Below are 21,823 nucleotides of genomic sequence, written 5' to 3'. Positions count from 1 at the left end.
TTTGATTAAGTCTGAAATGGTTAGTCCTAAATGTAAATTAAGGATGTATTTGTTATACCAATTATGGTATATAAATTTAGTCATTGTTTGTAAATCCAGAAAGATGTGTTTGGGTGGGTGGGCAAACTATTTGCTTTTGTTTTTTCAATGTTTACCGTGACTTCATGGAATGTCAAGGGGCTGCGAAATGTAAACAAACAGAAAAGAGTTCTTACCAAGTTAAAAGAGCTTAATGCTGTCATGGCTTTCTTACAAGAAACTCATCTGATGGCTGCAGATCGGCAGGTGTTGCAAAAGGACTGGGTTGGGGAGGCCTATGTCACAGACACTTCAACACGGTGTAGGGGGGTGGCGATGTTAATCCACAAACGACTTTCCATCTTAGTTCAACAGGTGATTTTTGATATTGAGGGGTGTGTTATGATCTTGGTAGGAAGGTATGTGGGCAAATTAATTGTTATGATCAATGTATATGGGCCAAATATTGATTCTCTGGCTATGTTTTATGATTGTTTTGCTAAACTGGTTGATATTACCTGTGATTATTTGATTGTGGGTGGGGACTTTAATGAGGTCTTAGATCCTTTGTTAGATAGGAGTACACCTTCTCCTAAGACTCAATCTGTGGTGAGACTGGCACTTCAGGCTTATATGATGGAATATGGTTTAATTGCCCCTTCATGGATCGCTGCCTTGTTGTGGCGAAGGGGCTTGCGTAACTCAGTGAAGACATCAGCTATGCCGTGCAGGGCCACCCAAGACGGACAGGTCATGGCGGAGAGTTCTGACAAAATGTGGTCCACTGGAGAAGGAAATGGCAACCCACTCCAGTATTCTTGCCAAGAAAACCCCATGGAACGTATCACAAGGCTAAAAGAGATGACGCTGGAAGATGAGCCCCTCAGGTCGGAAGGTGTCCAATATACTACTGGGGAAGAGCAGAGGGTATTTCCAAGTAGCGCCAGAAAGAGTGAAGCGGCTGGGCCAAAGCCGAAAGGACATGTGTGGATGTGTCTGGTGGTAAAAAGAAAGTCCGACGCTGTAAAGAACAATATTGTTTAGGAACCTGGAATGTAAGATCAATGAATCAAGGTAAGCTGGACGTGGTCAAACATGAGATGGCAAGACTGAACATCGACATCATGGGAATCAGCGAACTAAAATGGACAGGCATGGGCGAATTTAATTCAGGTGACCATCATATCTACTACTGTGGGCAGGAATCCCTTAGAAGAAATGGAGTAGCACTCATAGTCAACAAAAGGGTGGGAAAAGCAGTACTGGGGTACAATCTCAAAAACGATAGAATGATGTCAGTACGAATCCAAGGCAAACCATTCAACATCACAGTAATTCAAGTCTATGCCCCAACCACTGAGGCCGAAGAAGCGGAGGTTGAACGGTTCTATGAAGACCTACAACACCTTCTAGAACTAACACCAAAAAAAGATGTCCTCTTCATCATAGGGGATTGGAATGCTAAAGCAGGAAGTCAAGAAATCACTAGGATAACAGGAAAGCATGGCCTTGGTGTACAAAATGAAGCAGGACAAAGGCTAATAGAGTTTTGCCAAGAGAACACGCTGATCATAGCAAACACTCTTTTCCAACAGCACAAGAGGCAACTCTACACATGGACATCACCAGATGGTCAATATCAAAATTAGATGGATTATGTCCTTTGCAGCCAAAGATGGAGAAGCTCTATACAGTCAGTCAAAACAAGACCTGGAGCTGACTGTGGCTCAGATCATGAGCTTCTTGTTGCAAAATTTCGGCTTAAATTGAAGAATGTAAGGAAAACCACTAAACCATTCAGGTATGACCTAAATCATATCCCTTATGAATATACAGTGGAGGTGAGGAATAGATTTCAGGGATTAGACCTGATAGACAGAGTGCCTGAGGAACTATGGACGGAGGTCCGTAACATTGTTCAGGAGGCAGCAACGAAATCCATCCCAAAGAAAAAGAAATGCAAGAAAGCAAAGTGGCTGTCTGATGAGGCTTTACAAGTAGCTGAGGAAAGAAGGGAAGCGAAAAGCAAGGGAGAAAGGGGAAGATATATCCAACTGAATGCAGAGTTCCAGAGAATAGCAAGGAGAGGCAAGAAGGCCTTCTTAAATGAACAATGCAAGGAAATCAAAGAAAACAATAGAATGGGAAAGATTAGAGATCACTTCAAGAAAATCAGAGATCTCAAGGGAACGTTTCGTGCAAAGACGGGCATGATAAAGGACAAAGAAGGCAGGGACCTAACAGAAGCAGATGAGATTAAGAAGAGGTGGAAAGAATACACAGAAGAACTATACAGGAGAGATCTTAATGTCCCTGATAGCCATGATAGTGCAGTCACTAAACTTGAGCTGGACATCCTAGAGAGTGAAGTCAAGTGGGCCTTAGGAAGCATTACTTATAGGGATGGACGAAAGTCCCTTACTTGGTCCCGCAGCTTGCTTCGCGGTGGGGGGGAGGCGCTTCGGTTCTCCCCCCAAAATTCAGGCCGGGGGGGGAAGGGGCCCTGCCTCGCCCGGCTGAAATTCAGGCCAGGGAGAAGCGCCCCATCTCCCTGGCCGCGAAATAAAAAAGTAAATGTAAAAAAAACCAAAACACACCCGTGATAGGCTATGTAACAATTTACGTAGCCTATCACGGCTAGATTTCCAAAGTCAGCCGTGATAGGCTACGTAAATCGTTACGTAGCCTATCACGGGTGACTTTGAAAAAAAAGTCCGGCCGCCGCCCCCACCCCCGCCGAACCGTCACTGAGACCCGCTGCCGAGAGGGACATTCATGGGAGGTAAGTCCCATCCTGGGGGGGGGGGGTGGGGGGGCAGAGAATTTCATCAATTTTGGGGGGCCGAATGCGTTGGCATTCGGCCACCCCGAGATTCGTGGAGAAATTCTCCACCATCCCTAATTACTTACAACAAAGCTAGCAGAGATGACAGTATTCCAGCTGATCTATTTAAGATCCTAAAAGATGATGCTGTTAAAGTGCTGCACTCAATATGCCAACAAATTTGGAACACTCAACAATGGCCACAAGACTGGAAAATGTCAGTTTACATTCCAGTTCCAAAGAAGGGCAATGCCAAAGAGTGTTCAAACTACCGTACAATTGTGCTCATTTCACATGCCAGCAAGGTGATGCTCAAAATCCTACAAGCTAGGCTTCAGCAGCATGTGAACCGAGAACTACTGGAAGTACAAGCTGGGTTTCAAAGAGGCAGAGGAACTAGAGATCAAATCGCCAACATTCGCTGGATCATGGAGAAAGCAAGAGAATTCCAGAAAATCGTCTATTTCTGCTTCATTGACTGCGCCAAAGCCTTTGATTGTGTGGATCACAACAAACTGTGGCAAATTCTGAAAGAGATGGGAGTACCAGACCACCTTACCTGTCTCCTGAGAAACATGTACGAGGGTCAGGAAGCAACAGTAAGAACTGGACATGGAACAACCGATTGGTTCCAAATTGGGAAAGGAGTACGACAAGGCTGTATATTGTTGCCCTGCTTATTTAACTTATATGCAGAGTACATCATGAGAAACGCCGGGTTGGATGAATCACAGGTCGGAATTAAGATTGCCGGGAGAATTATCAATAACCTCAGATATGCAGACGATACCACCCTAATGGCAGAAAGCGAAGAGGATCTAAAGAGCCTCTTGTTGAGGGTGAAAGTGGAGAGGGCAAAAGCTGGTTTGAAACTCAACATTAAAAAAACAAAGATCATGGCATCTGGCCCCATCACTTCCTGGCATATGGAAGGGGAAGAAATGGAAGCAGTGACAGATTTTATTTTCTTGGGCTCCAAGATCACCGCAGACAGTGACTGTAGCCATGAAATTAAAAGATGCTTGCTTCTTGGGAGGAAAGCTATGGCAAACCTAGACAGCATAGTAAGAAGCAGAGACATCGCCTTGCCGACAAAGGTCCGCCTGATCAAAGCTATGGTTTTCCCAGTAGCAACGTATGGCTGTGAGAGCTGGACTATAAGGAAGGCTGAGCGCTGAAGAATTGATGCTTTCGAACTGTGGTGCTGGAGAAGACTCGTACGAGTCCCCTGGACTGCAAGGAGGTCAAATCAATCAATCCTAAAGGAAATCAACCCTGAGTGCTCATTGGAAGGACAGATACTGAAGCTGAAGCTCAAATATTTTGGCCACCTAATGCGAAGAGAAAAGTCACTGGAAAAGACTCTGATGCTGGGAAAGATTGAAGGCAAAAGGAGAAGGGGACGGCAGAGGATGAGATGGCTAGATAGCATCACCAATGCAATGAATATGGACTTGAGCACACTCCAGGAGAGAGCGCAGGACAGGAAGGCCTGGCATGCTGTGGTCCATGGGGTCACGAAGAGTCGGACACAACTGAACGACTGAACAACAACATGGTTTAATTGATGCTTGGAGAATTTAACATCCTGCTGACAGAGAGTATACTTTTATTCCAGCAGTTCACCATAATTGCTTTAGACTTTTTTTTTTATTTCTACAACTTTAATATGTCAAATCAAAGATTGCAAGATTGATACATTGGTAGTGTCAGATCATACCCCAGTATGTTTGGAACTGCAATTTTCTGATACTCCTAGGGCCGCCAGTCTTTGGTGTTTCACTTCTTAATGATGAAAAGTTTAAAACCCAGATGTTAGCTGAACTAACAGAGTATTTGAATACTAATGAGGGTACAGCAGGTTCGTGTGCCATTGAATGGGAGACTAGCAAAGCTTTTATAAGGGGCCAAATTATTCTTCCTATCAAAAAAAGCTTAACAAAACTCAACAGACGCACTTAAATAAGAAGCTGAAATCTCTCATAACTCAAGTTTGCCACTTCCCCTACAGCACAACTTTATCAAGAGCTACAGAATACTAAGTGTGAGTTGAATAATATCCTTTCACAACAGGTAGAATTTGCTCTGACCCGTCTACGACAGAAATATTGGGAAAATGGTGAACGTCCTAGTAAGATCCTTGCACATCGTCTTAAACAGCACCAACATCAAAATGTTATTTCAGCTATTAAAGAGGAGAGTGGTATAGTATATATTTCTCCTACAGACATGAACTCACAATTTTTAAAGTTTTAGTCTGACCTGTATAGTACCGGTAATAAGATATCAGTGCAAGATATGGATGCCTTTTTTTTCTCAGATTCATTTTCCATGTTTAGATTCTTCACAACAAGCTCCTTTTAGCTTCTCTGCGTTTATTGGAAATCATGAATGCAATAATGAAAACGAATACTGAGAAATCACCCGGACCAGACGGATTCCCAACTGAATGGTATAAAACATTTTCTAGCTTTTTAGCCCCAAAGTTGTATCGCCTCTATAACCATATTTTTGAAGTGGGCTCCCTTTCTTCATCATTAAATGATGCTTACATTACTGTGATTCCTAAGCCAGGCAAGGATCATACCTATTGCACAAACTATTGACCTAGATCATTAATTAATGTAGATATCAAAATATTAACAGCAATCTTGGCTGATAGATTACAACAGGTCATGGCTCTATTGGTTAGACCAGACCAGGTGGGATTGATTAAAAATGACGGGGGGCTGATAATCTTAGATTGATTGTTGATCCGGTTGCTTCAAACTCTGAAAGAACTGATCAGGCGGCCATCATTTCCTTGGATGCAGAAAAGGCCTTTGACAAAATTCATTGGAAATTTATTTTTACTACATTGACTAATTCTGGTTTTCCTATAGAATTTCTGAAATGGGTTAAAATCTTATACTCAGCTCCTAGGGCAAGAGTATTGACCCACGGTTTATTCTCAGCATTTTTTTTTTTTTTACTAGGGTGGGGCACCAGACACGGTTGCTCACTTTCCGCATTGATATTCAATTTATGTTTGGAGCCCCAGCGTGTGCTATGAGACAAAATAATAGTATTCATGGATTCATCCATTTTGGATTAGAATTTAAAATTAGTCTTTATGCTGATGATCTTTTGTTGTGTATCTTGAGACTCCAGTCATCGGTTGCAGCTTTGGTGAACTGGCTATTGAATTAATTGGTCAAAGTCAGAAATAATGCTGATTGGACATATGATATACTCTAGTGTATTAGCCAATTGGCAGTTTCGACAGTGCCCAGAGTTTATTATTTATTTGGGAATAATTATTCCTAGAGAGATATCTCAAATGATTAGTTTAAATTTAAACAAGTTGATTAATGATATTTCACGAGATATAGATAGATGGGCATCTTTACAGTTGAGTTCATGGGGCAAGGTGAATACACTTAAGATGAATACCATACACTCAATTATTTATATTATACAAGGGATCCCTATACCTGGCAAATATTTCCAAAAACTCAATGCTTTGTTTTGTAAATTCTTTTGGGGTTCCTCTTCATCAAGAATAACTTTAAAAAGGATGCAACTTCCAATTAATGAAGGCGGGTTCGGTTTTCCAGATCTAGCTATGTACCATTGGGACTATTTGCTGATCTCTACTAAATTTTGGTCTTTTCCACTCAAATTAGATTTTCCTCTGTGGTGAGTATGGGAATCTTCTTGTCTGGAGCCTCTCTTTAAATGGATGGCATTAGATTCTTGGCATATTAAGGTAGACAGAGCTCCTCCCACAATTTTGGCAGTTAGGGAAGTCTGGCATATAATGTCACGTCAATTACAGTTTGATCCATTTCCCCATGCTAAATTGACTTTATGGGGAAATCCAGATTTAAGAATTGCCAAGAAAATGTTTTTATGGTGGACCTAGACAGATAAGATGATCTTTACTCGAGATCAGTTAGTGGGGGTTGATGATGAGTTTTTGGTATTTTCAATTTTGCTAGATCAATTTGATCTGCCGGCTTCAGTGGAACGGCAGTATTTGCAATTGAAACATCTGTTGGTGTCTAGATTCAGTCCTGCTGCTTTTACTGCCTCAGAGTCTCCTTTGCTATTGGAAATACTTATTGAAGCTGATCAGATGTATCAACCTACAATTTATGTTTACAAACATTTATTATCAATGAATAAATATGATACAAGTGGTTTAGAGCAGGAATGGAACGGGGAATTGGAACGTCCTATTTTGCTTAATCAATGGACTGCCGTTTTGGTGCCTGAATTGGACATTTCAATGGATCTTCGGATACACCTTATTCAGCAAAAGCTTTTGTTTCAGGTCTCTTGGACGCCACAAGTCTATTTAGTAAAGGCTTGTCAATTTCGGCTAATTGTTGGAGGTGTAATGCAGTCAATGCTTCTTTTATTCTTATGTTTTGGAAATGCCCAATGGCCGCCTCCTTTGGGGAGGAAGTTATTGTACGGGTGAATTTTGTATTGGAAAGCTCTTTAATATTCACTGATAGTAGGGATATGTATCAATTATATAGATGTCACTTGCAAATGGACTTATATGCGGATATTTGGTCTGCTTTTGCTGGCGTTTATGCGTAACCTTTCTCTCTCTCCTTTTCCAAAACATGTGCGTGGGGGGATGTGCCACTGCCACATCAGTGGAACGGCCACCATGCCCTACACATCACGGAGGTCCACATCCGGCTCACAGGATCGCCCTGGGCTCCTCCCGAGGTCGGGATCCCGCTCCCTGGAGGGATCTCCGCCGTTATGCCTGATCCCCGGCTGGAGAGCACAGCAGGGAAGCAGGCGGCCAGGGCCGCGGCCGGTGCTGCGAAGAACGGCCGCCGCACCCACGGCAGGCTGAACCCCGCGCCCGGCTGGCGGCGGCGGCAGCGCGCGACCCCGGGCCGGCCGAGCGGCAGGAGCGGCTGCTCCCCCCAGCCGGGGCCGGCGCCTGCCTGCCTCGGAGGGCGGGGGCCGCCGGGCGCCGCGGGGCTCCTGCCGGCAGCGCCGGGGGAGCGCGCGCCTCCGCGTTCGGCCCGCGGCCGCCGCGCGCTGCCAATGACTGTTTTCAGGGTGAGGCGCCTATTACGCCGCCGGTGCGACGACTGGGAACCCGAGCACGCCCGGGCGAGGGCGGCGGGCGGGGGGCCTGGCGCGCTGCGGCGGGGGCCACGAGAGTCGGGCGCGACGGACCGACGACGTGTGAAGCGGCCGGCGAAGGCGGCGCGGCGCGGGGAGCGCCGGAGGCTGCGCCGGGCGCCGAAGAGCGCAGCCCGCGAGGGCGGCGGGCCCTGCGCAAGGCGCGCCGCCCAGAGGCGGCCGCCCGCTGCGGCGCACGGGCCGCCGGGCCCCGCGGACGCTCCCCCGGCCTTCGGCGCGCCGCTGCCGCCCTCTGCAGGGCGAGCGGGCGGGCGCCGCGCAGCGGCCGGGCAGGCGCCTGCCTGGCAGCGGGGGCCGCCTGGCCTGGGCCGCCAAGTCCGAATCGGCGCGACCGCGGAGGCGGGCCGCGCCGAGCGGTGGGCCCGGGGCAGCAGGCCGGCGCCCGGAGGCGGCTGCCGGGCGGCCTCGCGGTCAGCGCCCTTGCGGCGGGAGGCGCGCGCGCGCGGGGGGAGGCGGGCCGGCCGGCCTCCCCGGGACAGAGCCCCGCCCCGGCCAAGGCGCTCGCGGCCGAGCCCGTCCGGCGGGATGGCGGCGGGGCCTCTCGCAGCCGCCCCCCGGCCCCGTGGTCCTGCGAAGGCCGCTCCGCCCGCCCCCCGGCGGAGGGAGCGGGGCTGCCGACCTCGTCAGGCCAAGCAGAGGCGTCCCGCCTGCTCCCCCGGGGCGAAGGCCGCTGACAGGCGCGCGTGGCGCAGTTGGGCTTTCAGCCTCTGACGCGCCGGCCTTCCCGGGCTCGTTAGGCGGCCAAGCGCCTTCCTCCGCTGCCGTCGAAATGCAGGCAGGCGGCCCTGGTGCACTGGGCAGCCCTGCTCCCGGGCTGCCCAGTGGGCCCCACTTAGGGATGGCGGAGAATTCCGCCACGGATTTCATCGAGGCCGAATGCACTGGCATTCGGCCCCCCGAAACCCGTGGCGGAACGGCCTCCCCCCCCCGCCACCCTGTGGAATCCCCCCGCAACGAAACTTCCCTGGGGCTCCAGCGGTGGTGGCGGCTGGTCTTTCTGCCAGCTGCTGCGGCCGCCATTTGCGTCCAGCCAGGCTGCCATGATAGGCTACGTAAGTATTTACGTAGCCTATCACAGCAAAGAGCAGGTATGCAAATGGCCGCTACACCTTTTGCGTGGCTGCCTTTACCGTGATAGGCTACGTAAATACGTACGTAGCCTATCACGGCAGCCTGGCCGGACACAAATGGCGGCCGCAGCAGCCCAGCCGCAGCCGGAACTTGGCGAATCACACCTGTGAAAAGGTAAGTGACTGGTACATTCCTACCTGCACTGCTGCTCCGAGCCCTGTCCCGGCGGCACCATGGCCCAGCCCTGGCTGGTGGGTGCCTGCCATGAATACAGTGCAGCCACAGCGGCCGCCGAGGGGCCGACTGCCCGCTACGCCCCCTGAAGCAGTCCAGCAGCCCAGGGTGGGCAGGTCAGTCAACAGGGGTGTGTGTGTGTGTGTGTGTGCGCCGGATTGCTTCAGAGGGCATGGTGGCCAGTCGGCCCCTTTTGGGGAGAAGGCCAACAGCCTGTGCTCTGCTTTTGGTGGCTCAGGCAAGAAGGGCCGAGCCCGTGTTTGCAGACCCCAGGCAGGGCTCCACTCCTTGGCCACGCCGCAGTGTGCGCATGTATAGAGGGGAGGTGGTATGTGCCCAGGCTTTTATTTACTTATTTATTTATTATGTTTCTATGCTGCCCAATAGCCAAAGCTCTCTGGGTAGTTTACAACAATTAAAACGATGAAATACACGATGATAAGATACAATATATAATTTTAAAAGTTTAAAACTACAATATAAAAATAATAACCAGACAGAACCTAGCTGCAGTGCAAGGATTTAAAACAGAAACTAAAAAACTAAAATGTTGGGGAAACAAGCAGGTCTCCAGCTGGCGCCCCAAAGAGCACAGTGCTGGCTGCTGGACCCTCGAGAGACCAGGGCATGGGTTGCACACCGACCGCGCCGCTCCGCGCCTCTGCACCTCCGTGCCTGGGGAATGGCTGGGGCCCCCACGCCCCACTCGGCTGTGCCCAGGAGCGGCGGCAGGGCCCCTGGCAAGCGCAACTGCGCGGAGCTGGGAAAGGCATTGCGAGAACCTCCCCCCGCTGCCCACAAGAACAGGTCTTCCGGGTTGGGGCGCTGGTGGAGGTCAGCTGGGACGCTGCTCTGCTGGCGGCCTCTGGTGTCTCCTGCAGTGCACTCCCTGTGGGGCTGCCCTCGAAGGTGCTTCGGGAGCTACCGCTTGCATAGAATGCAGCCTCCAGATTGCTAGCGGGGGCTTGAAGGTCTTAACACAGAACACCAATCCAGCCTGCTTGCACTGGCTGCTGTATGTTCCCAGGCCCAGTTCAAGGTGCTGGTTTTGGTCTAAACAGCCGTACATGGTTCAGGCCCCAAATACCTGACAGCGCCCCTCCTGGCATGAACGGACCCCTCTGCTACAACTGTAATCTGAGGCTCTCCCCAGTGCCTCCTTCAAGGAAGTTCAGAGGAGGGCAGCAGAAGAGAGGGACATTCCGGTGGTCCGGTCCCCCCCCCCCGAGAGGGACATTCCGGTGGTCCCCCACCCCAATGATGCAGCACTCTCCCCAGTGAGGCCTGCCTAGAGCCCACAGTGTCAGCCTTCCTGCACCAGGCTGAGGTTTCCCTTTACTCCCAGGCATCTGACAGCATAGGGTGAGTTTTTAGCTTGTCCAGGGATTTCTGCTTTTGGCTGTTTCTTATTGTGTGTAGATTGTTTTATGCGAATGGATTTTGTATTATGTTTCATACTGTATTTTTAAGGTGTTAATCTTTCGTAAACGGCCCAGGAGGCTTTGGCTGTGGGGTGGTTTAGGAATGCCAGTCATCTCATGCATGTCAGACTGCAGGGAGCGGGGGCGGGGCTCTCCCCAGGTGGCCTGTCGGGCTGATCTGCACTTTCATTTGGTCCTCACATCTGGAGACATCTTTTTGCCAATGCAAGCTAGGGGGGGGGGAGCAGAGGAGATTCCGAGCCCAAATTAAGCTTTGGGTCAGCTGGGCAGGAATGCGTGTTGTGTCACACCAGAGAGACCACACACACGCCCATGGCCCTGGCCGCCACTGAAGCCCCACTTAGGATGACCGGAAGCTGCATTTAGGCCTAAATGATTGATGGCTGAGCTTCACCGGGCAGCATGTCAGACAGGAGATTTCCCTCGAAGGGCTTCAGCAGCCACAAGCATGCTTTGGACAGCACTGGAAGACCACCTCCACTGCAAGGAGAAGGAGGAAGTTCAAGGGAGCAAGTACCAGAAAAGGCCAGGAAAGAAGGGCTTGGGCAGAAAATCAGCATGTGTGTGAGTATGTTTGTGTGTGGCATGGCGACAGCCTTTGAACTACAGGAGTGCAAGAGAGACGCTTTCCATGGATCTCCCCCTCAAACCACAGCGGACTTCTGCTAACAAGTGGAGACATACTGTTGATAAAAGGATGGCATTGCCTTTGTCTAGTTTTACTTTAATTTCTTCTTGGTAGTTACAGGTGCACATTAACAATCTCAGATATTCAGATATGCAGATGATACCACTTTGATGGCTGAAAGCGAGGAGGAGCTGAGGAACCTTATGACCAAGGTGAAAGAAGAAAGTGCAAAAGCTGGGTTGCAGTTAAACCTCAAAAAGACCGAGATTATGGCAACCAGCTTGATTGATAACTGGCAAATAGAGGGAGAAAACGTGGAGGCAGTGACAGACTTTGTCTTTCTAGGCCCAAAGATTACTGCAGATGCTGACTGCAGCCAGGAAATCAGAAGACGTTTACTTCTTGGGAGGACAGCAATGACAAATCTTGATAAAATAGTGAAGAGCGGAGACATCACACTGACAAGGGTCCGCATGGTATTCCCCGTAGTAACCTATGGCTGCGAGAGCTGGACCATAAGGAAGGCTGAGCGAAGGAAGATAGATGCTTTTGACCTGTGGTGCTGGAGGAAAATTCTGAGAGTGCCTTGGACTGCAAGAAGATCAAACCAGTCCATACTCCAGGAAATCAAGCCAGACTGCTCACTTGAGGGAATGATATTAAAGGCAAAACTGAAGTACTTTGGCCACATCATGAGAAGACAGGATACCCTGGAGAAGACGCTGATGCTAGGGAAAGTGGAAGGCAAAAGGAAGAGGGGCTGACCAAGGGCAAGGTGGATGGATGATATTCTGGAGGTGACGGACTCGAGCTTGGGGGAGCTGGGGGTGGCGATGGCCAACAGGAAGCTCTGGCGTGGGCTGGTCCATGAAGTCACGAAGAGTCGGAAGCGACTGACCGAATAAACAACAACAAAAGTTACAGGGGCAATCTTATACTTACTTTCCTGGGAGTAAGCCCCGCTGAACTCAATAGGGCTTACTTCTGAGTAGACAAGTATAGGATTGCACTGTTGATTATATCATATTCAACATGATTCAAGCCTCTTCTTTTTATTAGCTCATTATTTTCAAATTAAGCCACGGAAATGGTCGGAAGCCATGGGAGAGGCGCTGGAGGCTGATGAAGTAATGCAAAGGACCCGCAAATATCTGCGAGTAACCAATCTCAGTCCTGAATACCTGCATTCTGACTTGGATCCCTGCATTGAGCGGGGGGTTGGACTCGGTGGTGTTGTAGGCCCCTTCCAACCCTACTATTCTGTGATTCAATCGCAGGATAAATGCCCCATGTGGAGAAGCCCTGTGTGCAGGCCCACTTCCATGCAGTGAGACATTTCAGGGGCTCCAGGACTAGCCAGGGCTTGCTTCCCGGGGGAGGAGCTCACCTGAGACTGCCGGCATTTCTGAGCTGTGAGGTTTACTTACATGTATACACTGGTGGCGCGTAGGGTGAGGGCCTTGCCATTAGCACTGCAACAGGCTCCTGCTGCCCGTCAGATGTCAAGGGATGTCTGCGCCATCCTGCCAGAGGGATCTGCAGAGAGCGAAGTCCATGCTCGGCCTCCTTGTCCGGCCCAGCTCCAGCACAGACGGGGCGGTCTGCATGATCCCTAGTGCAGTCAGCAAGCCGCAGTTGCTTGTCAGCCACGCTGCACGTCTGCTGTGCTGGCCCGACGTGCGTAATTGCTCTCACCAGTGCGGCTTGCCACGTCGGCTGACCCCTACGAGGGTGAGCTGCTGCCGTGATTAACAAGCCACCCCCCAGACCTAAGACAGCCCACAGCAGCAACCCACCCTCACCAGGTACAGGCAGTGTGGTAGGCTGTGCCAGCGAGGTCAATGAAGCAACTCGGGGCGACATGTGACCGGCACACGCAGTGTGGCTCACAAGCCACCAGGCCTTATTAACTGCGCTGGAGATCTGGGAGCCGGTCACTGACTGCCCCCCAGATCAGGCTTGCTTCGACTGTTCTCACCCTAGACTCCATTTCCACATTCCTTAGGGAGGGGGAGGGAAAGGCAGAAGATGAGTCATGCCCACCTAAGACCCGTGTCTTCTTGGGCCATCCCAGCTCCCATTCCGAGAACACGTTCTTGGCGATCAGCTGTCTATAGTCAGCTATTGGAGAGGTGTTGCCTCACTGATAGCTTTACTTCCAAATAACGGTAGTATCATGAATTGCATAGTTGGAAGGTATCCTGAATCTCTTTGCAGTCAGAAGCACTGTGGCTGCAAGGGACCCCTGAAAGGCCGTTCAGACTGACCCCAAACGCATCACAGCCACAAAATGCACAGAACAGGAGAAGCACACAGAGCTGCAGCCTGGGACCGTGCCCACTGCTGTCCTGGCCGCGGGATGTCAGCATGGCCTTAGGATTTGGAGCCGGCTTCCAGGTAAGGCTTTTAGCGTGCAGTTGCCCTGCTTCTCACACAGAATTTTACAGGTGTGTGTGTGTGTGTGTGTGTGTGCGCGCGCTGGTAGTCTAGGTGACACCTGATTTGTATGATCACTGCAGCCCACTGTGGCTTATTTAAGCCACGATGAGCTGTGGTGCCCACGGGTGCCATGGCACCTATTCAAGCCTGGCTGCAGCTTGTCATGTGTCATGAGATCCCAGGCAGCAGGGCTTGCTGGAAGGTTACCCCCCCCCCCCCAATAACCTTAAAGCAGACCATGGGTTATGTGAGGGTTCTTTCACCCTCAGGCAACCCCTGCTACCATGGCAGTGCCCATAGGGGCTTGAATATTCAAAATGGCCTGTGCCACAACCCACCCGGGTATAAACAAGCCACGGTGGGCTGTGGTGATCATGTGAGCCGCCCCAGTATCTTCCATCCAAATGGAAGACAATTTGTGACTCTCCTGCTTTTCTTACTGCAAAACACCCATGCAGGAGGAGACGATGGAGCGGCTGCACAAGGCCTTGTGGGGGTAGTGGGAGGAGCTATCCACTTGGAAAGCCCCTGAAGAGCCTAGCATGGCCTCAGGAAGCCGGAAGGCCTCTTGACCTCCTCCTGGGAGGACTCTGGACACCAGAGTATCACTGGGAGGAATCCAAGACGCATTCCCCACTTTCCAGACATACAATGGCTGTCTCCCCACTCCCCCACCAGGCACCTGGGACGGAGCGCCAGGCGTCCCTCCAGATTAATTCCTGAGCAGCCGTTCTGTGTGCCCAACAAAGTCAGCGCACCCTTGCCCACAAGATCTCATGCCAGAAGAAACCTGGGCAGCTGAGCAGCATGGCATGCTTCTGCTCCCCTACAAGCAGCTTGCTTTTCCCAGCAGCATGGGGGGCGGGAGGCCCTGGCCACTCCGTTCACTGGTGGGACAGTGAGCAATTCCAGGCCTGACACCCGGGCGGGCAGGGGGGCGAATGGTTCAGAGGATGCTGGCAGCCTTTCCAGCAAGGGGTCTTTAAACAACAACATACACAGAGGTCCTGACAAAGAGCAGAGAGATGTTCCTGGCACAGCAGCAGGAGCAGCCTGCCCCCTGCCCCCCCTTCTGCCCCAGAGCAGTAGTGCTTATCCAAGAGCCCTGGCCCGTTATGGCGGCAGCAGTGGAGGTGGTTCCACCAAGGTGGCCCATGACCCAGAAGAGCTTATGAAGAAGCAGGCCAGCCAAGCCAACCCACTCTCTCCCAGAGGGGGTAACACCATCAGAGGGGGAACACCATCATAAGAACATCAGGACGTAAGAAGAGCCCTGCTGGATCCCTCTAGCCCAGCATTCTGTTCACCCAGTGGCCAACCAGCTGTCGACGGGGAACCCACAAGCAGGGCATGAGCGCAACAGCATCCTCTCGCCCATGTTCCCCAGCAACTGGTGCACATAGGCTCACTGCCTCTGATCCTGGAGGTGGCACACAGCCATTGGGACTAGTAGCTATGGATAGCCTTCTTCTCCAGGGATTTGTCCAACCCCTTTTAAAGCCGCCCAAATTGGTGGCCATCACTACATTCTGTGGTAGTGAAGTCCATAGTAACTATGCACTGTGTGAAGAAGTCCCTCCTTTTATCTACCAGGTTTTAGTTTAAAAACTGCTCTGCTACCTTTTGTATGTTTAGCATCAGCAGTCTGGTTCCATTTTGGTTCAAGTGGAGCCCATCCCTCTTGTACAGGCCCATCTTGTCCCAAAATGTTCCCTAGTGCCTAACAAATCTGGATCCCTCCTCCCTGCACCACCGTCTCATCCATGCATCGAGACTCCTCAGCTTCGCCTGTCTAGCTGGCCCTCCACATGGAACTGGTAGCATTTCAGGGAAAGCCACCTTGGTGATCCTGGATTTCAGTCTCCTACCAAGCAAGCCACATTTGGCTTCCAGGAACTCACAACTACGTTTTGCCACATTGTTGGTACCAATATAGCCCATGACCACTGACTCCACCCCAGCGCTATGGACTAGGCTATCTAGACAGAGTGATAGCCACAACCTTTGCACCAGGCAGGCAGTTTACCATGTGATTTACACACCTGTCACAAACCCAGTGTGGCAGATCAAGGAAGTCTTTCATATTTGCATCATCTTACCCCTGCTGCTCAATTAGGAAATTCTATAATCAAATGCCTCCAAGAGAATTCTGGAATTAAAAATGAGATTCCAATGCCTAATATCACCCAGTATAGCCCTCTGACCTCAGAGTAATAAAAATGTCTCACCGAGGTTTGCCAGATGAGAGACAATTGTAGCAGACCATTAGAAATAGATCATTAGTACACTTTTACTGATTAGAAAGGAATCCATATGAGGAGGTATCAATGTTAAATTTAGGGTTATGACTTTCACTTAGTAGGGTATCATAAAACTATAAGGCCAGATGGGCCATCAGATAAGAGGCCTCATCCCAGGTTGTAAATATGTAAGAAAAACAAGCTCACAAGACAGGCTGATGTCTTATTAACAGGAAATATGTTTGTTTCAAAAACATACCTGTGAAATGCCAAAGAAAGCTGCAATGTTTAGATAAGTATGTTGGTTTGCACATTTATCTCGATAAGAAACTTCAGAATTTGATACTCTTATTTAGACATCTGAAGATTTAGAGTAGAAAGGTTATCTTTGGAATTCTTGGATAAGAAATATAAACTGTAGTAAAAATAGTTTGGACATATTTTATAGCATCCAAAAAGTATGTAAAAGAGATTCAGAACACGCAACAGGGGAAGCTCTCCTTTAGGATCAGCTTTCCTTAATGTGCTGCCTGTAGAATCAACCTGGTAAGCTTGATACTGATGATCGCTGAGAACTAGCAAATGTACTCGACTCTGCTCAGAAGCCTTCTTTAAGAATGATGTTAGATGTTTCATGTGTTTGAATGTATGCAGGCATAAGCTCTTGTATTTAGTACTGCTTTTGGTAATGCTTTGTGGTAAAAGACAAAAAGACAAATCTTGTCTGACAGAGTGCTTAGAATAGAATTCTGTATTACCCGTATCAGAGTGAAGTATTGAACTGGCACTAGATAGTATCTGGTTGTAAGAGAAACCTGACTGTAGACACAGGAGATAGGTGATCAGTGATTGCCCATGTACTCACAATATAGTCGGAGAGAATCTCTGAACCAGGGGATGTGCCACACCAGCTGTCTATGTGTCTAATGATCAGATCTCCCACTACCACAAGCCCCCTCCCCCCAGAGGCACATCCTCGGCACGAGAGGGTATTTGTTCATCTTCTGAGGAATGGGCCCCTTGTAATGGATCATTTCCCTATTCTTCAGAATGATGCCCCCTTTCCCTGAGATTTGCATTCTCCGTGACAGCAGAGGAGCTGTCACCCATGGAGGGGGACACCACTATTAGGTCCCAGAAGGTCCATCCACCAACCTCTCTGCGTCTTAGCTTGTCCAGGTCAGCAACCTTGGCCTCAAGGGAACGGACTTGTTCCCTGAGAGCCAGGAGCCCATTACATCGAGCACACACCCATGACTTCTGTCCAGCAGGCAGATAGTCATACATGTGGCACTCAGTGCAATACACTGGATAGCCCCGACACCCCTGCTGGCCTTCTGCCTTCATAACTGTTTTTTTTTAATTTGGGTTTGTTTTACCTGGAAAACTTATTGTTGCTATGAAAAAGTGGGGAATTTATTTATATACAGTTTCTTACTATGAGTAGGAAGAGGGGAATTGACTGCCCTGGATTCCTCACCCTGTTGCTAAACTCATACAGGTGCTTAACTCGTGTGTGTGCTGATGCCTTGTCACTGGGGCTGAGACACACCTGCACACCTATAAGAGCAAGTGGGTTGTCAGGATAGGGAGAACCTGCTGGATCAGATCACACACACACACACACACACACACACACCAGATTTCTCTCCTCCCCCTCACAGTCTAATGACAAGTGAGTGTTGGGTGGGGGGACTGGAACATTTCAGGGAGGGGGAGGGAATTGTTGTCCCCCCTCCCATGGTAAAGAAAATGTTCCTTAATTATTCTTGATTTGCAGATTCCAGAAGAGTAGACAGACCTGTTGGTCTGTTGCAGCAAAAAACAACCAAGAGTCTGATGGCACCTTAATGAACATAAGAGCCATGCTGGATCAGACCAAGGCTCCATCTAGTCCAGCATTCTGTTCACACAGTGGCCAAACAGCTGCCCATGGGAAACCCACAACCAGGACATGAGTGCAACAGCACCCTCCCACCCATGTTCCCCAGCAACTGAAGTACATAGGCAGACTACCTCTGGTACTGGAGGCAGCATGTAGCCATCAAGACTAGTAGCTGTTTATAGCCTTTTCCTCCAGGAATTTGTCTAACCCCCTTTTAAAGCCATCCAAACTGGTGGCCATCACTACATCCTGTGGTAGCGAATTCCACAGTTTAACTATGCGCTGTGTGAAGAAGTCCTTCCTGTCATCTGTCCTGAATCTCCCACCAATCAGCTTCATGGGATGACCCAGGTTCTAGCATTTTGAGAGAGGGAGAAAAATGTATCCCTATCCACATTCTCTGCACCGTGTGTAATTTTGCACACCTCTATCGTGTCTCCCCTTACCCTCCTTTTTTCCAAGCTAAACAATCCCAGCTGTTGTAACCTCTCATGGGGGAGATGCTCCAGCCCCTTGATCATTTTAGTTGCCCTTTTCTGCAACTTTTCCAGCTCTACAATATCTTTTTTTAGGTGTGACCAGAACTGTACACAGTATTCCAAGTGTGTTCGCGACATAGATTTGTATAGGGGCGGTATGATGTTGGCCGTTTTACTCTCAATCCCTTTTTTAATTATGCCTAACATAGAGTTTGCCTTTTTTACAGTAGCTGCACACTGGGTTGACATCTTCATTGAGCTGTCCACCACAACCCCAAGATCTCTTTCTTGGTCAGTCACCGCTAGCTCAGTTCCCATCAGTACTTGAAGTTGGGATTTTTTGCTCCAACGTCCATCATTTTACGCTTGCTTACACTGAACCGCATTTGCCACTTGGATCCCCATTCTCCCAGGTTGGAGAGATCCTTTTGGAGCTCTTCACAATTCTTTTTTGTTTTAACCATTCTACATAATTTGGTGTCATCCGCAAACTTGGCCACTTCACTACTGACTCCTAATTCCAGATCATTTATGAACGGGTTGAAAAGCATTCTTACCTGAGATCAACATGGCCTACACATGCAACCAGTGCAGGTTGATTACACCGTTCAAAGAAATAGTAAGAGGACTGGAGCAGCGACTGTTGACCCTCCGGGGAATAAGAGAACACAAAGAGTTCTTGGCCAGAAAGGTGGAACTACAGCAGCAAAGTGAAGACCAGAAGCTTGAGCAACAGCAAGCTGAGGCAGAAGAGGAAAATGCTGAGGCGAGGAAAAATGAAGTGGAGGATACTCCTTGGAAAAGGGTGACAGGAGCAGAAGAACTAGACGCCACTCTGCACCAGTGGAGCTGTGGAACTGTTTTCAGGTACTGGAGGATGAGACTGGAGGACAGCCTGCAGAGGAAGAATTACAGGGGACCCCGCAGGAGAGCAAGTAAGAGGCTGAAGGTCAGTCAAGCAGAGGCGATGAAACCAAGGCCTATGACAAGAAGAGTAGTAGCACTGGGAGACTCCTTGCTGTGTGGGATTGAAACCTAAGTATGACCCATGGACTCGCCAGGTATGCGGTCTCCCAGGAGGATGGATTAGAGACATGACTGAAGGGTTGCCCACACTCATGACGCCCACTGACAAATATCCCTTTCTTCTTGTCCATGTGGGAACAAATGATACCGCCAATCGAACTTACAAAGAAATCACATCAGAGTTTGAAACTTTGGGAAGGAAACTCAAAAACTTTGGGGCCCAGGTAGTTTTCTCATTCAACTTTCCAGTAGTTAGAGGAGGGATAGAAAGGGAAAGAAAAATACCCTGGGTGAATGACTGGCTACGAAGGTGGTGCCAACGAGAGAGATTTGGATTCTGGGACCACGGGCTATACTTCCTGGAAGATGGGCTGTTGGCAAGGGATGGGTTGCACCTCACAAGGGCTGGGAAGAATGTGTTTGACCACAGCATGAAGAACATCAGGAGGGCTTTAAGCTGAATCCTGTGGGGGAGGGAGTTGTAAAGTCGGGAGTAACAATGGATGAAAGCTCATGCACCATGATGGACGCAACAACAGCTCGAATAGCACCGAATAATAGTCTTCAAAAACATGTAGGACTATAAAGCACATGGTCTTCGATGTTTATATACTGATGCCCAGAGTATGGGAAACAAACAGAACAAACTTGAACTCTTAATACAAGAGGGAAATTATGACTTGATAGGTATAACTGAGACTTGGTGGGATGACTCTCATGACTGGAATACAGCACTTGAAGGATATAACTTGTTCAAAAAGAACAGGAGGAACAGAAAGGGAGGTGGGGTTGCACTATATATTAAAATGCTTATCTCTGCACAGAAATACAGGAGGATGAGCTTGGTAGCCCCATCGAGAGCATCTGGGTGGGGAGCATAAATGGAGAAAAGAATAAAAAGAACATGGTGGTCAAAGTCTACTACCGGCCACCCAACCAAGGAGAAGATGAGGATGAAACTTTTGAAAAGCAAATAGCCAATGTTTCAAGGAAGCATGATGTAGTAGTAATGGAGGACTTCAATTTCCCTGATATTTGTTGGGAGACACATTCTGCAAAACATGGCCCTTCCAGGAAATTCCTGACTTGTGTGGTAGATAACTTCCTCCTACAGAAAGTGGAGGAAGGAACTAGAGGATCTGCTACCCTTGACTTGATCCTAACCAACAGAGATGACTTGGTGGATAAAGTAACAATTATGGGAACTCCAGGGGAAAGTGACTGTGTTATACTTGAGTTCTTGGTTCTAAAAGAAGGAAAAGCTGAGTGCAGCCAAATGCGTACCCTGGCTTTTAGGAAAGCTGATTTTAATAAACTCAGAACAGTGATCAGTAAGGTCCCATGACAAGTGCCTCTAATGACAGGAGTCCAAGATATTGGGGGGGGGGGGGGGGTTAAAAAGGAAATTTTCAAGGCTCAATCACAATTCCAACAAGAAAAAAAGGTGGGGGATACTTGGCTCAACAATACTACAAGTGAGAAGGATCTTGGAATTGTTGTAGATCACATCCTGAATTTGAACCAACAATGTGATGTGGCTGCAAAAAAGGCCAATGCTCTTTTGGGCTGCATTAATAGAAGCCTAGCTTCCAAATACCCAGAAGTTCTAGTTCCCCTCTACTCAGCACTGGTTAGGCCTCATCTGGAGTACTGTGTCCAGTTCTGGGCACCACACTTTAAGAAGGATGCAGACAAACTGGAGAGGGTCCAGAGGAGGGCAACAAAGATGATCAGGGGACTGGAAACAAGGCCCTGTGGGGAGAGAAAGAAAGAATGGGGCATGTTTAGCCTTGAGAAGATATCTTAAAAAAGGCAAATGCTATTTTGGCAAATGCTGTCTTCTGTGATTAACATTAACTCAAATAAATGTGGGGAAGAAACTACATGAAGTCCTGTCATTTCGGCAACCCATTGTTTGGGGCTGGATATGGCACTGCCCAATCACAGCTACACTAAAATTCTGGGTTCCCCAATTGTTTTCTATGGATGGTAATCACTATTCTAAGAGTAAAGGAGGGGGGGGGGCGTCAAAATGAACCGGGAAGGTCTTTCTGCGGACAAGACTTCTACTTATCTCCGGCCAAATACTGACCCTAACTGCGATTCACTCATTGGCTAAACACACCGAAAGGTGGCGGGGGCTCATGCCTCACAAAACGATTGGCCGCAGCGGCTGTCCCTCCCTCAAAAGCACCGGAAGGCGCCTGCACGCCCAGCGCGCGCCTCGGGTCTGCGAGGGGGGAGACGCGCTCGGCTCTCCTGCGGCGCCGGGGGCCCGCCGGTTGGCCCGGCTCTGCCAGCGGCGCCGAAGGCTCGGGCCAGTGAGCCGCCCTCCCGGGCCCTCCGGTCTGCAGCCCCGCGGCCCCCGCTCCCAGCCGTG

The 21,823-nt window shown here is 49.4% G+C and overlaps 1 protein-coding gene across 1 annotated transcript; it reads right to left on the bottom strand.

The window, feature by feature from the left end:
• Positions 1-11,451: 11,451 nt before the first annotated feature.
• Positions 11,452-13,326, bottom strand: LOC146346426 (uncharacterized). Its single transcript, XM_084854693.1, has 2 exons — positions 12,802-13,326; positions 11,452-12,267 (listed from the first exon to the last, which is right to left on the bottom strand). The coding sequence occupies exons 1-2, from the start codon at positions 13,235-13,237 to the stop codon at positions 12,248-12,250; spliced, it is 456 nt and encodes a 151-aa protein (XP_084710819.1). The 5' UTR covers positions 13,238-13,326; the 3' UTR covers positions 11,452-12,247.
• Positions 13,327-21,823: the final 8,497 nt, after the last annotated feature.

This window comes from Heloderma suspectum, chromosome 4 (assembly GCF_057233095.1).
Source record: "Heloderma suspectum isolate Gila_16-S chromosome 4, 16-S_ref, whole genome shotgun sequence".
Classification (NCBI taxonomy): domain Eukaryota; kingdom Metazoa; phylum Chordata; class Lepidosauria; order Squamata; family Helodermatidae; genus Heloderma; species Heloderma suspectum.
The sequence above is the reverse complement of the archived record's forward strand: the minus strand, read 5'-3'. Positions and strand labels throughout refer to the sequence as shown.